Here is a 14,240-nt window from a genome sequence, read left to right on the forward strand (position 1 = left end):
AGTTGATAAACGATAATTTTTTTTGAATTGATATCGCGGTTAAAATAGCCTTATAAAAATATTTTATTTGCATCTTGCCAAACACGGTCTTCGTCCAATTTTTAATTTTTAAGAGATCATTTTGCAATTAATTTTGAATTCCCCACTTTTTTTTACCCTAATGTATTTAATATTTGGAATCGTGACCTACACGCGAGTTGCTTTTATAGTATTAAACGAATCGTTTTCCCTCCATAAAAAACAACAAAAAACAATTTCTTTCAAAAATACAATTTTGTTTTAAATTGCATATGGACCAAGTTTTTTTTTTTTTAAATCATAAATACTAAAAATAAACAAAAAACAAATACAAGGCATGATGTAGCTTCTTTAAATATAAAAATTCAAAGAAAAATAGTTTTGTTAATATATTTGCATGTATTTTTGGATTTAATAACCCATTTATGAAATCTATGAGAACTTGACCTACATTTTAAAAATACCAAAAAAATAATTTTGTTTTTTTCAATATTAAGGATTATGAACTTATGCACTATAATATTAAAAGAAAAAAAAATACAAAAAATATGTTTTGACTCTAGAATGGTTAGGTTTAAACTTCATAAGATAAAATACCTTTTTTACTAAGAAAGACTTTTCTTAAGCCTTAAATAGACCAACAGTTAGAAAACACAACAATATCTTAGTTTATATCAGACAAGCAAAGAATGCAGTTTACCTTAGGTAAGATGTACTAGGGGTGATATATCTTCCTTATACAACTAGTCCCCTTATCCAGACTCTAAGACCAGCTAGGATTTTTAGTGATCAAAAAACTAGGTGGCGACTCCATCTTTTTTTTATTTATTAATAAGAAACAAGAATTTCTTATCCTTTTTATTTCATTTCTAGGACAATTGTAATTTACGACAACTCAACTTTGAAGTAATTATTCAAAGCTGAAAAGAACATCTGATTTTCAAGTAATTTTTATATAAACTCTAAAAAACTCTAGATTTATCAAATAGGATTAGTGAGACTCTAAAAAAATTTAAATTTATTATTTTTTGAGACCATAATATCCAAATACAGGTGCAAGTTTTGATATGATATGATGAGAAACAACTAATTATGTGTGCGTGTGTGCACCGACAAATTAACATTGATGGTAGGATTAATTGCATATTTGGTGTGGTCTCCAAAGCCAAAGCCAAAGCCAAAGGTTAAGGCAATACCACCCACCAACCTAATATTACTGGAAGATTTGCTTGGATATATTGCAAAGCCCATCACCGTCCATAACAGGCAAACACAATTTAGAGGTGGGTTTAAAATGATAATAATGATGATAGTTTAAAGTATTTTTTTATTTAAAAATGTATTAAAATAAATTTTTTTATTTTTTTAAAAATTATTTTCAATATTAATACATCAAAACAAATTAAAATTATAAAAAAAAAATTTAAAATTTAAAAAAGGTGTTCCCAAACACTTTTCTAAGAAGAGAGGAGGATGGACTCAACTCAGCGTCTTCAATCTTTGCCTTCTTGTTTTGTGTAACTTAATTTTTTTTCTTTTGGGATATATCTTAGCAGTGAAGTAGTTTAATATGTTTTTGTTTCAAATTGATATGATGCTTCATACATTTGGGAATCTTAAATCAGGTTCATCGCAAATTTATTCATTTTCTTTTTATGTCAGCATTCTCGTAGTTGCCTGCCAATTAAATTTGATAATATAATAATTAGTATATTATTAATAACTACAGCAGATGTTGATTTGTAAAAGCTGTTTTTTTTAATTAAAAACATATCAAAATATACTTTTTTATTATTCATCTAAAACAATATTATTTTGAGAAGCAATTTAAAAATTGAGTTCAACTGCAAAAACTCATTTAGGCTACCTAGAAAAAACCCTTGATTCAATTTTTAATTAGATCAAGGATGACTAGTCCACTCAAACAAACAAAACTCAAGTAGAGAAACAAACTCATAGCATTGATCACACAGATTAGCAATTTCTAAACAATGAGACCATGATTCCAAAGATTTGGGCAAGACTACATATGCAATGGCTTGTGTTGGGATAGAAAGAACACAAGGTTACTTTCATATGTTCAATTTAGTCCCCACTCTGAAACAAAACAGTTCATGCAAGAGAACAGATCCTCTGGATAGGTTTTTCTACAGAAAATTATGCAGGCAATAAAATCATGGGGGCAATCATCTTTCTTCGACCATGCTGAGAAAACAAATGGTGACAAAACTTTTATCCCGTGAGACTGATTCCAGCAGTCAACAGATGAGAGGTGTTTCTTCCAACTCTAATATTCAAAACCTGATCAAGTTCTTCAAACTATGAACATTCTTTTTAAAGCAAATGCTTCTATTCACAATAAACCAGCTTCAAAGAGATTTCTGCGTCTTAAAGTCTCATCTACAAGCTTGAAAGTTTTTTTCACAAGCTTCTGATCAAGTGCTGTGGTTCTATATATTTTAAATACCCGGTCAACGCGATCAGGGGTTGTGCTTTGGAAATACAACTCCTCAAACTTCTTCTTTACAAACCTGATGAATACTATTTCATTAATGACGACCATCAAATCTTTGGAACCGCAAAAAACAAATCATCAAAACCTCAATAGCATCAAAAAAGGAAGGTCAGAGGTTAGCTGGTTCTAGACACTGCGAACAAACATTTTGCAAAATGCACACATATATTTGACAAATATACAAGTGTTGGCTTGCATTAATTCATCAAGACCATAAGGAAGTGGACTTCCAAATCAAGCTTTCAGCAAAGCACAAAACTTCAACACTTTTAGCCTATTCAGTGCACTAATATTTTTCACTCATTCATAAATAGGAAATGAAGCAGCAAGATAAATGCTTACTCGTATGCATGCTCAATCTCTAGTTTTCCTGTCAAAACTGGCTGGTAGTCCTTGAACCACTCGCATACATTCAAAGGTACCTGTAAATTGCACAACATCAAAGGTGCACAACATCAAAGGCCAAAACTGATGCTATTTTTTCTATACTAAATAAAAACGCACAGTTCTGCAGCTCTTACTTTCAGAACTTTCTTTTCAAATATATCAAACTTGTTTAGAAACAGCATGAAGGATGTCTTCTGCAAGCAAAAAGCCAAGTGAAAATGTAAAGAGTCCCAGCTGTCTATATTCGGAGCTTAAAATAACAGATCAAAGGGACAGGTTAAAGTAGCATAAAAGAAAACCTCAAAGCATGGTTGCTTCAGGACCCACTCAAAAAGCTCCTTTGTCCCAATCATTCGATTCTTGTTTTCATCCTCAAATAGTGTTTGATCATACCTGAAAACATAAACAGTCAAATTACACCCTTTTCACTTTACAATATGTTCTTGTGTTAGAAATGTCACTTCACATGCTAACAGATAGCAATGGTTGAGATGAGCTCACTCCAACTCAATACTGCCCTGACCAAGTGTTGCAGACCCAAAGTAATGAATCATGGGAATGGAACAGCATGTACAGACACATATTTGACAGTTACAGCACAATGTTTTACCCGTAACAAGATTTTCCATATTCAAATAAAAAACTGAAGCCATTCTGAGAGGTCCTTGTGGAAGATATAGGCCAGATAATCCCAGCAAAGTTTGTTTGCTTTTGGAAATGTGGCATGCAATGGATACTGCAGTGGCTACTGTCATGAATATCAGTATATCAAAAAACCATGATCCAGAGATGGCCAAGGATATCCAACTAAAAAGAAAACTTCAAATATTTAATGTTCAACACCCAAAACTCAACAATTTTGTGACATTATAACAGTTCAAAGAAAATAGGTCATCTTACTCGCTAATTGCAGCACAAAAAATTACAGCTGTAACACCTTCAAATAGATGAATCCATTTCCGCCTCTCATTTCTCTGCCCACCGACATCAAAAAGTCTATATACCTCCCCACTTTTCTTGTTCTCACCAACAGGGCTGACAAAATCATAGCCAACATGAGCTGCTTAGTACCAGAACTAATAATTTTGGAGGCACTGGAAAGCATATTTTGCAATCAGGTGCAATTGACCTTTAAGTGAAATTGATTCAAGTCAAGAAAATTGCACCTTGTAAACCCATGTCAAAACACCATAGGGCAAAACACAAATTGAAAGCAATGCAAAAGCCAGGTACCAGTGAATTAGTATGTTCACCTGAATTGGATCTCTACAACACCTGTTGTACGAACTCTTGCATAAAGAACATCGTCCTGAAATACAATATACACTGAGAAGCTGTGGGAAAGAGCTTAAATATCATTTAAAAAGTGTTATGTGGGTGCATGCATAAAGTAAGTTAATAATCTACAGAAGCTAAAGTAATGCCAAAAATCCAAAGACTAAGCAAACAATTTTTTATGCAAAATGTCTTAGTAACATAAAAGCATCATTCCAAGAAGTGCACCAGAATTTCCCCAATAAAACCATCGCACTGGGACATGCAAAACTGAGCATATTAAAAATTTAAACTGGATGCATGCCACACACAGAAGTGAAGCTCACTGAAGTTCTAATATAAAAGGTTTCGAAGTAGAACAAAGAAATGCAGTGCGATTGGGTGTAATCCTAAGGAATAAATATTTTGTATATGCATTTTGTAGATGTTGAAGAATTTAAAACTTGCTCTGATATCCTAATTATGCAAACAGAATGTACATAACATTCATGTAACATGGAAACAAGATAAATTATAGATACCTTAGTTGGAATATAATTTGCATCAGACAATCTTTGCAAATTCTCCATGAAATAAGGGGTACAATCTGGAACTTGGAGCTCATTGCCACGGGCATATGTTTCCTACAGTATCCATTGAAATTAATAATTGAAATGCTTCATTCAGAAACCATGAATGAAAACCATAGTCTCAATGATATTAATAGGAAAACAGACAAACTTTGTAGCAATAATACAGATTCCAGGGAAATTGTATATGTATCTTTGATGAACTGGCTACCTGAATTGCAGCATCTCTCCATAGAGTTTCAATCTCCTGGGCAAGTTCTTTGGTAAGACTTGGATGATCCAACCTGCCTCCAATTTCCGACAATTTCTGTCCAATATCCTGATGCATGATGAAATGAATGGATTGTAAAATCAAACCACTTTAGCAAATAATTAAGCAAAATGTCTAGGAAAAAGAATACATCAAATTAACCTATACATGTTAGATAGTAAGTCATTGCTAGATTCCTAGAATTTGTTTTTTCAAAATGATAACCTTACTTAAAGCAAAGTAAAAGACATTGAAATGACAAATTCAAACCTTATTTTCATTGGATATAACATACTTCAAGGAATCTGTTTCATTTTGAGCCAATTCTTTTGATCCATCGTGCAATACCTGTAGAAACCCATAGATTGAACTTTCAGAATAAAATTTACCATTTATGAATCCAAAAGTTTCACCACAAAAGCCAGGCACTTCGTATTTTCTAAATTATGCAAAAAGGGAAAATAACCAACACACCATTTCAAGTTTTGCATACTTTTATTGTCTGATAGACGTTCGCATGGATGACTGAGATATAGCTCTTGAGCTCTGCCTCGTCAAAACCACTTTGAAACAAAAGTTTTATCTGCATCCAGAACATACACAAGTAAGGATAAAAAACAGCAATGCTGGCAAACACAAGTTCATACTTGAAACAACAAAGAGTTCCGTCCTACCTGCTTGAAAATCGTTGACTTCCCAGAGTCTCCAGCACCTTGGTCACGAAAGATTGATCACATCATTAAAAAAAACAAAAAAAAAAGAGAAAATGTATTGGCCACCAAAGTTGAAATAGCCATGTCTTTAAGAGTCTTTCCATGGGAAGGGGGGGGGGGGGCAAAGGGAAAGTCACTGTGAATGGAAAGAAAGAGAAAAAAGAAAGAAATGTGCAACAAGATGGAGGGCAATTACATTTAGACAATAGGCATGCATTAAGCAGCCAACTTTTATTATCTCTACTTCTTGTCAAAGAATATGGTAAAGCAAACAGAGAACAATGTTCCCCAACACAATTAAGAACTCAGTATTTCAGTCCTTGGTTAATATCATAAGCTTTAAACAAGGAAAACAAATTGTTCATGATTGCTCTTCTGCTAAAAGAGAGAAAGTGCTTCTCCAGGGAAGCCACTCCTGGCACCTATGGTGCCTGTGCTAACTGGACCTCAAATACAAGTCCATAACTATGATAAACCTCAATTACTAAGGATACAGTTTTAGATGCCGAACAATTAACATAATACAAAACAAATTTGAAAGCCAAATGATCAATGCGATGAGAAACAAGGTTGAATTGCATTTACCAAGAAGCAAAATTTTTTGAATATGCTGTTCAACTTTGGTTTCTTGTTCAATTCGCCTTTCAATTTCTGCAGCCTGGAAAAGCCAAAATTAAATTTGCAAACTTAAGATCACACAAAGAACAAGGGGCATATAAGAGGCATAAGTATCATCATAGACAAGATTAAACCGAATCACTAGTATCATACTCGTAGAAGAATATAAATCATGCATTTTATCAATTGTAACTCACCTGTGCATTCTCTTCAGTATCTGCTTCATTGTATCGATGCCGTTTACTGCAGAGTAACCCCATATTTTGTGTTGTGATAGACAGCATAGAACGTGCAGTGAGCTTCACCAGGGGTTCAAACAGTTGGTCGGTGCCCTTTTGTAAAGATCACTCATAATGTGGTCAATTTGACCTGATCAGAGTGAAGAAACCTGCAGGGGCCATTAAAGATTAGATTCATCTTCCTTGTAAAAATACTTAAGTTCAATCACCAGTCCAACTCACATAAATGAGTTGTACAAAATAACCAGTACCCAAAATTACATGTCATTTCTCGTGACTCCAAGTTCAAAAAACAAAAAACTAGAAAACACCATAAGAGACACACGTACATTAATGACAAGAACTTATCAGCCATTTATATGTACAATTAATATTCCCAGTATAAGTTTACACAGGTCTTGGCATTTACCACTTCACGGCAGTACATAGCATCAACACACCCTTCAGCCAACTTATCTCCTACCTCCCATTGCATAATAACAATCAATGTTTTAATTATGAAATTTTTCATTATCATAAAACAACTTCCAAAATAATTATATTTAATTGCATCCAACAGGAATTATTATTATCATTTTTATGAGAACGAAAAAGGAACAAAATGAGAATTATACATACACAGATAAAGATAATGAGAAACAAAAAACCCAAGAATGTTCTAAATCAAACCCAAAAATGAAAAAAACAAAGGATTTTTTTTAAAAGAAAACAATTGTTCATCTGCAACTGTTAGAGCAATAGAATAGAATAGAATACGAAGATCCCACAACATAAATTGAACCCAAGAAAGCAAAGATCTAGAAAGACATACTTTAGCAAATGCAAAGAAGAAACAAGGTCAAAGTTGGTAGATATAGAATTGGTTGATTGGCTTGGTTCTCGCAGCCACCCTCTTTGCTTTGTCTGCTGTTCTTCTCCTCCTACACTTTCGCTTGCTCTCATTACAGTCAAAGTCAGAAATAAAATGTTCAACTAGCACTGAGATGAGTATCTTTACAGCCACGTTTACTTTAGTATTTTAAAAAATAAATTTATTAACATGGATCTTCGGGATATATAGATGAACATCGGGGGTTGTGTAACTATTTTTATTATTATTATAAATATCCGAATCAGTTTGATTATATGTATCTTAATTAATATCATAAATTCTAAAATTAATGAACAGCTTCTAATATCCCTAACTCAAATTCATAAACAGAAATATGGAACTAATTATTACAAGGCAGTGAAGTGGGCTGGACTGTACTATGCTCTACTGGTTCTCCCTTTGCTCCTCTGGTTTCTCTGTTTCCGTGTTGTGTCCGTGTGAGTGTGGCAATGTGAAAGTTTTGGGGTATCTTGTCACGCTTGTTAATGGCTAATGGGACATGTTCGTTTCTTCACTATGTTTATTTTTTATTATTATTAATATGAATATTCCAACTATTTTATGCACATTTTAATTAATTTAACGAGTCATGAAGTTAATAATCATGTAAACCTCTAGTAACTTAAGAAAACTTGAACTCATGGCCATTATGAAACAAACTCAAGACTTAACCAATTAAACTACTACTCAGGATTACTATCTCCATTTTTACAATACTGGCCATGACCACATTTGCACGGTATTTGGTAATATATTAGCAATTATTTTTAAAATGGTAATATTTTTTTTATTTTTTAAAAATTATTTTTAATATTAATACATCAAAAAATCTAAAAATTTTAAAAATTTTAAAAAAAAATCAATTTTTTTTATGAAATATCATTTGGAATACAATTCCATACAGCACCATAAATTAGGAGGGTTTAATTGGAGTTTACAAAGATTTTGATTTTTTTTAAAATTATTTTTTTTAATGTTTTGGATTGTTTAGATATAAATACATTAAAATAATATTTTTGACATCAGCATATCAAAAAAATCCGGAAACATAAATTTTTTTTTAATTTTCATGAAACGTCGTTCGAAATACAATTTCAAACAGCACCTTAAATTAAAAGGGTTCAACCGGAGATTATAAAGATTTTGAATTTTTGAATTTTAAATTAATTTTTGAATTTTTTTAGATTGTTTTGATGTGTAAACACATCAAAATATATTTTTTATTTTAAAAAAATATTTTTGATATTAGTACTTTAAAACAATTCAAAAATATAAAAATAATTTTTTAAAAAATCAAATTTTCATCAAACACCATTGGAATGCAATTCCAAAAGGCACCTTAAACTAGGAGGGTTTAACCAGAGTTTATAAAAATTTTGTTTTTTTATTTTAAATTAATTTTTTAGGTGTGTTTGGGTTGTTTTGAAATAAATACATCAAAATAATATTTTTTTAAAAAAATTATTTTTAACAACAACACATAAAAAAAATCAAAAATTAAAAAAAATAAAATTTTCATGAAATGCCGTTTGGAATGCAATTTCAAATAACGCCTTAAATTAGAAGAGTTTAACCGGAGTTTATAAAGATTTTGAATTTTTTTTTATTTTAAATTAATATTTTAATGGTTTTAGATTGTTTTAATGTAAATACATCAAAATAATATTTTTTATTTTAAAAAATTATTTTTAATATTAGTACATTAAAACAATTCAAAAATATATAAAAATTTTAATTTTTTATTAAAAGCCATTTGAAATGCAATTCCAAATGTTACCTTAAATTAGGAGGGTTTAACCCGAGTTTATAAAACTTTTGAAATTTTTTTATTTTAAATTAATATTTTGGGTGTGTTTTGGATTATTTTGAAGTAAATGTATCAAAATAATATTTTTTTTATTTTAAAAAATTATTTTTGACATAAACATATCAAAAAAATTCAAAAACATAAAAAAATCAAATTTTTATGAAACACTGTTCTAAATACAATTCCAAACAACATCTTATATTAGGGGTTCAACTGGAGTTTATAAAAATTTGGAAACTTTTTATTTTAAATTAATGTTTTTGTGTTGTTTTTGAATTATTTTAATGTGCCGATATTAAAAATAAATTTTAAAAATTAAAAAAATATATTATTTTAATAAAATTCTAAAAACAATTTTTAAAAAAATAATAATTTATTATTGCAAAAAAAACACCTCTAAACTGACTGACTAGCTTCTTCTTCTTCTTCTTCTTTTTTCATCGGGCTGTTTTCATTGACACTGATGTCCATTCCCTTCCCTTCCATCTTAAAGGATCTTGAATTCTTGTCATCCACTAAAACTCTATACCACCATTAGATTGTTTTGAAGGACAATATTAATAATTGTTTTAAATAGACAATAATCATCATATTCTTCTTCGTACGGATGAATAGTAATTAACCAGGTTAAATATTCATTAATAATATTATTTTTATTTTATGGTTCAACTTTTTTTAAAAAATACTTTTTAATTTACTTTTTATCTAAAAATTATCAAATTAATATTTATATATATATATATATTGAAGGTTTTGATATGCTAATGTTTATTTTTTTAATTAAAAAATACTTTTAAATAGTATTATTCATTGTATTATCAAACATACACTTCATTGGACATCTTTAGCTTTACCCCAAGTTTATTAACAACCCAACCTACATCTTTAGATCATTCATATAACTCTGGATACAAATTAAAAGGGTGTTTGAGATTATATTTGGACCATTATTTTTAAAAAGAATTGAATTTTTTTAAATATCAAATTATTATTTTTTTGTATTGGTTTAATGTCAAGAATGAATTAAAAAATATTATTTTAATAAATTTTAAAATAAAAAATATTTTAAAAAACAAAAAATACCCCAATCTAAAATATAAAATCACTAACTCACAGCATGCATCTAGTCACCAACGCTCTAGTTGTACGCAATAAACCAACTAATAATTTCCCATCTAAGTAGAGTCTTATCCTGACTGTTGCCTTTTTAAAAGATTGTCTATTTGATGCAGAGATAATGACTTTGGATGTTGTCAGCAGGGGTGAAAAAAAACTAAAAAACTAGAAAAACTAGAAAAAAATAATTATAAAAACAGAATTATAAAAAAAAAAACCGACAACTTGTCACTAGTTTTTATTGAGCAAAGGACAGAAATTTAACTTGTTCTTTAATTTTGATCAAGAGTTTCCTAAAAGAAAAAAGAAATCAAAGCTCAAATAAAAGCTATTAAGATCCATTTATTCGATTTCATTATAACTTAATTTTATAATTATTTGATTAGTGTTGATCATTCTTAATTTAGTAGTATTTTGTTTAAAGAATTATCTTATTTTCTCATTATTTTTCAGTTTTTTAAACAAAATTAAATTAAAAAAAACCATAGAATAGACGGAAATGATTCAATTATAATTGGATTAAAAAAACATAATGTTTATATAAATAATTTTAAAAAACCATAAGAACTAATTACATAAATAATTTTAAAAGACCATAAGAACTAAACATTTAATTTTATTAAACTAAATCATACAAGTTATAATTACCTTCCATTTAGAATATGTTTGGGAACGCGGTGCAAACCGCGTTCCTAAAAAATTTAAATTTTTTTTTTGCTAAAATTTAATATGGTTTGTACGTTTTGGATCGTTTTGATGTGATGATATCAAAAATAATTTTTTAAAAATAAAAAAAATCAATGGCATTCATTTTAGCACAAAAAGTTATTTGAAAAACAATTGCTACCACACTACTAAGCACCCTTTTAGTCTCATACTAGCTAGTAGACCTACACTCTGCTGGGAGCTGGATAGCTATCAAAAACTTTTTATTTTTAGATAAAAAAAAGGTATAGCTATTAACAATGTTTTTTTTTTTATAGCATCAAGAATTTTTTTCAATGTGAGTTAAAAAAACATTTTATCATGAAGTGTTTAAAAAACAAAACCCCGATTAATGGTATAAAAAATAATACCATTAAAAAAAAGATGAAACAATATTTAATAAAAAAATAGTAATAGAATAAAATCTAAAAATTATAATCATGAAAGGCTATTCAAAAATAGCGCTCGCTAGTATAAATAGAGGTTATAATTTCATGAAAAATATATAAATTTCAATGATGCCCAATAAAAAAATATTAAATCATTTCTAAGTTAATGAACTAAATGTAAAATGGCGGAAAATATAAAAAAATAAATAAAATAAAACAAGCTAGGTGCCATGTAGGCTAGGTGCACACGTGACACCTAGCCCATCCAAGAAAAATCTTGGCCCGTGTGCCAAGTCTCTTTATTTTTCTTTTTAAAATTTTGCCCTTTATTTTATAAAAAAATAGCGCAAGTAACATGTTGTCTATTGATTCAGTTTCAGGCGATCAGAGGTTCATCAAAAAGTCTAGTTATGAGTTTTTTGCTAAAAAAATATTTTTCAACATATTTTAACCCAAAATATCTAGAAAACATCTTATACAACTTGTTAAACTCATTTATGACCTCAAACAACCTAAACTAGTTACCATATCAGGTAACTCAAAATCAACTCAAAATAAAATAAAAAATCTTCTTGAGTTTGAATTTACCATATCAGGCGATGAAAAGGAAAGAGAACACCTAGGTAGAACTCTCATCATTAAATAAAATTCGTTGACATTAAAATTGACTTTTTTTCATATCTGAAATTAGTGTTAACCGAGATTTTCTCTCTCTACAATTGAAATTCAACCACTCCCTTCCCTCTCTTAACCCAGGAACTAAAAAAATAAAAAAAAAATAAAGTTTTATATCACAATTAAATTGTGGAAATATTAAAGGACTGAAAAGTTAGCATTATAAAAATAAGAGGACCAAAATGAGCTTTTTGTCCCAATTTCAAACACCACTTTTACTATGCCTTTTAGTGTTTGTTAGTCATTGATGTACGCGGGCTCTCCTATGGGGTGGCTAAGGGTATGGATACGAAGGAGGAGATGAATTTTAAATGTTAAAAGGGGTAAGAAGTTAGTATTTTGATGGTGTTAATTATTATAAATATATAAATTTATTGTTTTCTACATGAAAGGAGAAAGAGTAAAAAATACAAGTCTCTCCCTCTCAAGCTTCAAGTTTAAAGGATTGAGACAAGGTCAACTTGCTTGCTATCGACCTCAATATTGTTAAGAACATAATCATTCATCCATGTTCAATCTTGTTAGCTTGTGATTGCAAAGATGTGAGCCATGATTTATACAAAAATTACAAAAAAATATCTTTAGAAGATACATATGCTAATTACATTAATCATGACCTCAATATTTTTTACTCTTTCTCCTGCATAATTAATGTAATTAGAATATGCATTTTCTAAAGAAATTTTTTGTAATTATCATATGCATAGAAAGGTAAAAAGCCTATATATGTGGTTAGAAAAAACTCTCAGCTTATGAAAATGATATCTAACGTGTAATGAAGTAAGATTTAACATTAACCAAATAGAGTTGAAAAAAAAAAAAGTTTGGAACTATATGCAGTAGTGAAACACTGGCAACCAACATGACATCATGTAATTAGCTAGTGGAATAGGAACAAATGACATTTAGAAAGCAGAGAATGGGAAGAATATGCATGTCCCGTCGCCACACGAGTGTAAGTGAATATACTTTGTAACCAATCGGTTGATTAAATGTAATATTAGTTTTATTAATGTAAAACATATTTATTATTAATAAAAGCTTTTTTTATATTAATAAAAAAAGCTTTTATTAATAATAAATAAAACCTGTGAAAAGCCTATGAAAAAGCTCACGTGATGGTTGTGTAAGTGATTCTTAGACTTGGGATCACTAAGTTATCTTATATAGAAAGTGTTATGTTTTGATCTTAGCTACATGTTGTCCTAATCAAGGGTAACAAACATGTAGATATTGGGTATAATATAAACTATATAAAGATATTTGAGTAATTAAAAGAGGATTCATCACCATAGTTAACTAAGAAAGATATTTCATCTATTATCAAATAGTATAGATTGTGAAATCCTTGGCTAAGGTGGAATGAGATTTGAAAAGAGTTTCAAATCTAATTCAAATAATCAATTACTAGAGTGTTGAGAACTAAAATGATTTGACATAACAGACATATTACATACTATAATGTCTAAATCCGAACATTATTAATGAAGGGATAATAATTATACTGAGAAATTAGTCACTAAAAGATTAAGTCAAATCACTTATGACTTTCTTAATATTCGGGTGATCATAGCTAGTTGCTTGACATTGTATTTAATCTTTAAATATAAATCAATCAATTGTTGAATTGATAATAAATTAATTTGTTTAATTTAATTAATCCTATTTTATTTAGGATTATGATTTATATTTGGGCCTACTTATTAGAGAACCTAATGGGTCACAAATATAAGAATCATTGGTTATAAATTAAAACATGATGATTAATCAAGTGTGACTTGATTGTGAAGACTAAAGATAATTAATATAAGAGATTACAATTCTAGATCTATAAACAATTAAGTAAAGACTTAATTGAATAAATTTTTAAAATTAGCCTAAAATAATACACGTGATATTATTTAAGGGGAAAATTGATGTTTTTCCATTTATATGGTTTTTTAGTTTTTTCTATAAATAAAAAGTTATACCTCTTATTTTCTAAGAGTAGAGTATAGTACAAAAATACCAAAACACAAAAGAAAAGAGATTTCTCACAAGTGGTTTGTGTAGATTACCGTTAGAAGCCGAACACTTAGACGACATATGGTTTT

The 14,240-nt window shown here is 29.2% G+C and overlaps 1 protein-coding gene across 9 annotated transcripts; it reads right to left on the minus strand.

Moving 5' to 3' along the window:
- Positions 1 to 1,572: 1,572 nt before the first annotated feature.
- Positions 1,573 to 7,914, minus strand: LOC7476677 (guanine nucleotide-binding protein alpha-1 subunit). Of its 9 annotated transcripts, XM_052448805.1 has the most exons (15): positions 7,396 to 7,909; positions 6,994 to 7,043; positions 6,543 to 6,714; positions 6,313 to 6,385; positions 5,689 to 5,726; positions 5,508 to 5,597; positions 5,285 to 5,362; positions 4,916 to 5,083; positions 4,717 to 4,818; positions 4,174 to 4,229; positions 3,821 to 3,955; positions 3,220 to 3,313; positions 3,055 to 3,114; positions 2,876 to 2,955; positions 1,959 to 2,549 (listed from the first exon to the last, which is right to left on the minus strand). In XM_052448805.1, exons 3-15 carry the CDS (start codon positions 6,627 to 6,629, stop codon positions 2,372 to 2,374), a joined length of 1,239 nt encoding a protein of 412 aa, XP_052304765.1. In that variant the 5' UTR covers positions 6,630 to 6,714; positions 6,994 to 7,043; positions 7,396 to 7,909; the 3' UTR covers positions 1,959 to 2,371. The 9 variants fall into 9 exon arrangements, with proteins under 9 accessions (XP_052304769.1, XP_052304765.1, XP_052304766.1 ...); XM_052448809.1 differs by lacking the exons at positions 1,959 to 2,549; positions 6,994 to 7,043 and adding an exon at positions 1,573 to 1,695 and having other exon boundaries at positions 6,543 to 6,733; positions 7,396 to 7,912; XM_052448806.1 differs by lacking the exon at positions 6,994 to 7,043 and having other exon boundaries at positions 3,055 to 3,111; positions 6,543 to 6,733; positions 7,396 to 7,912.
- Between the last annotated feature and the right edge of the window lie 6,326 nt (positions 7,915 to 14,240).

The sequence above is a fragment of the Populus trichocarpa genome, chromosome 18, assembly GCF_000002775.5.
Source record: "Populus trichocarpa isolate Nisqually-1 chromosome 18, P.trichocarpa_v4.1, whole genome shotgun sequence".
NCBI lineage: Eukaryota > Viridiplantae > Streptophyta > Magnoliopsida > Malpighiales > Salicaceae > Populus > Populus trichocarpa.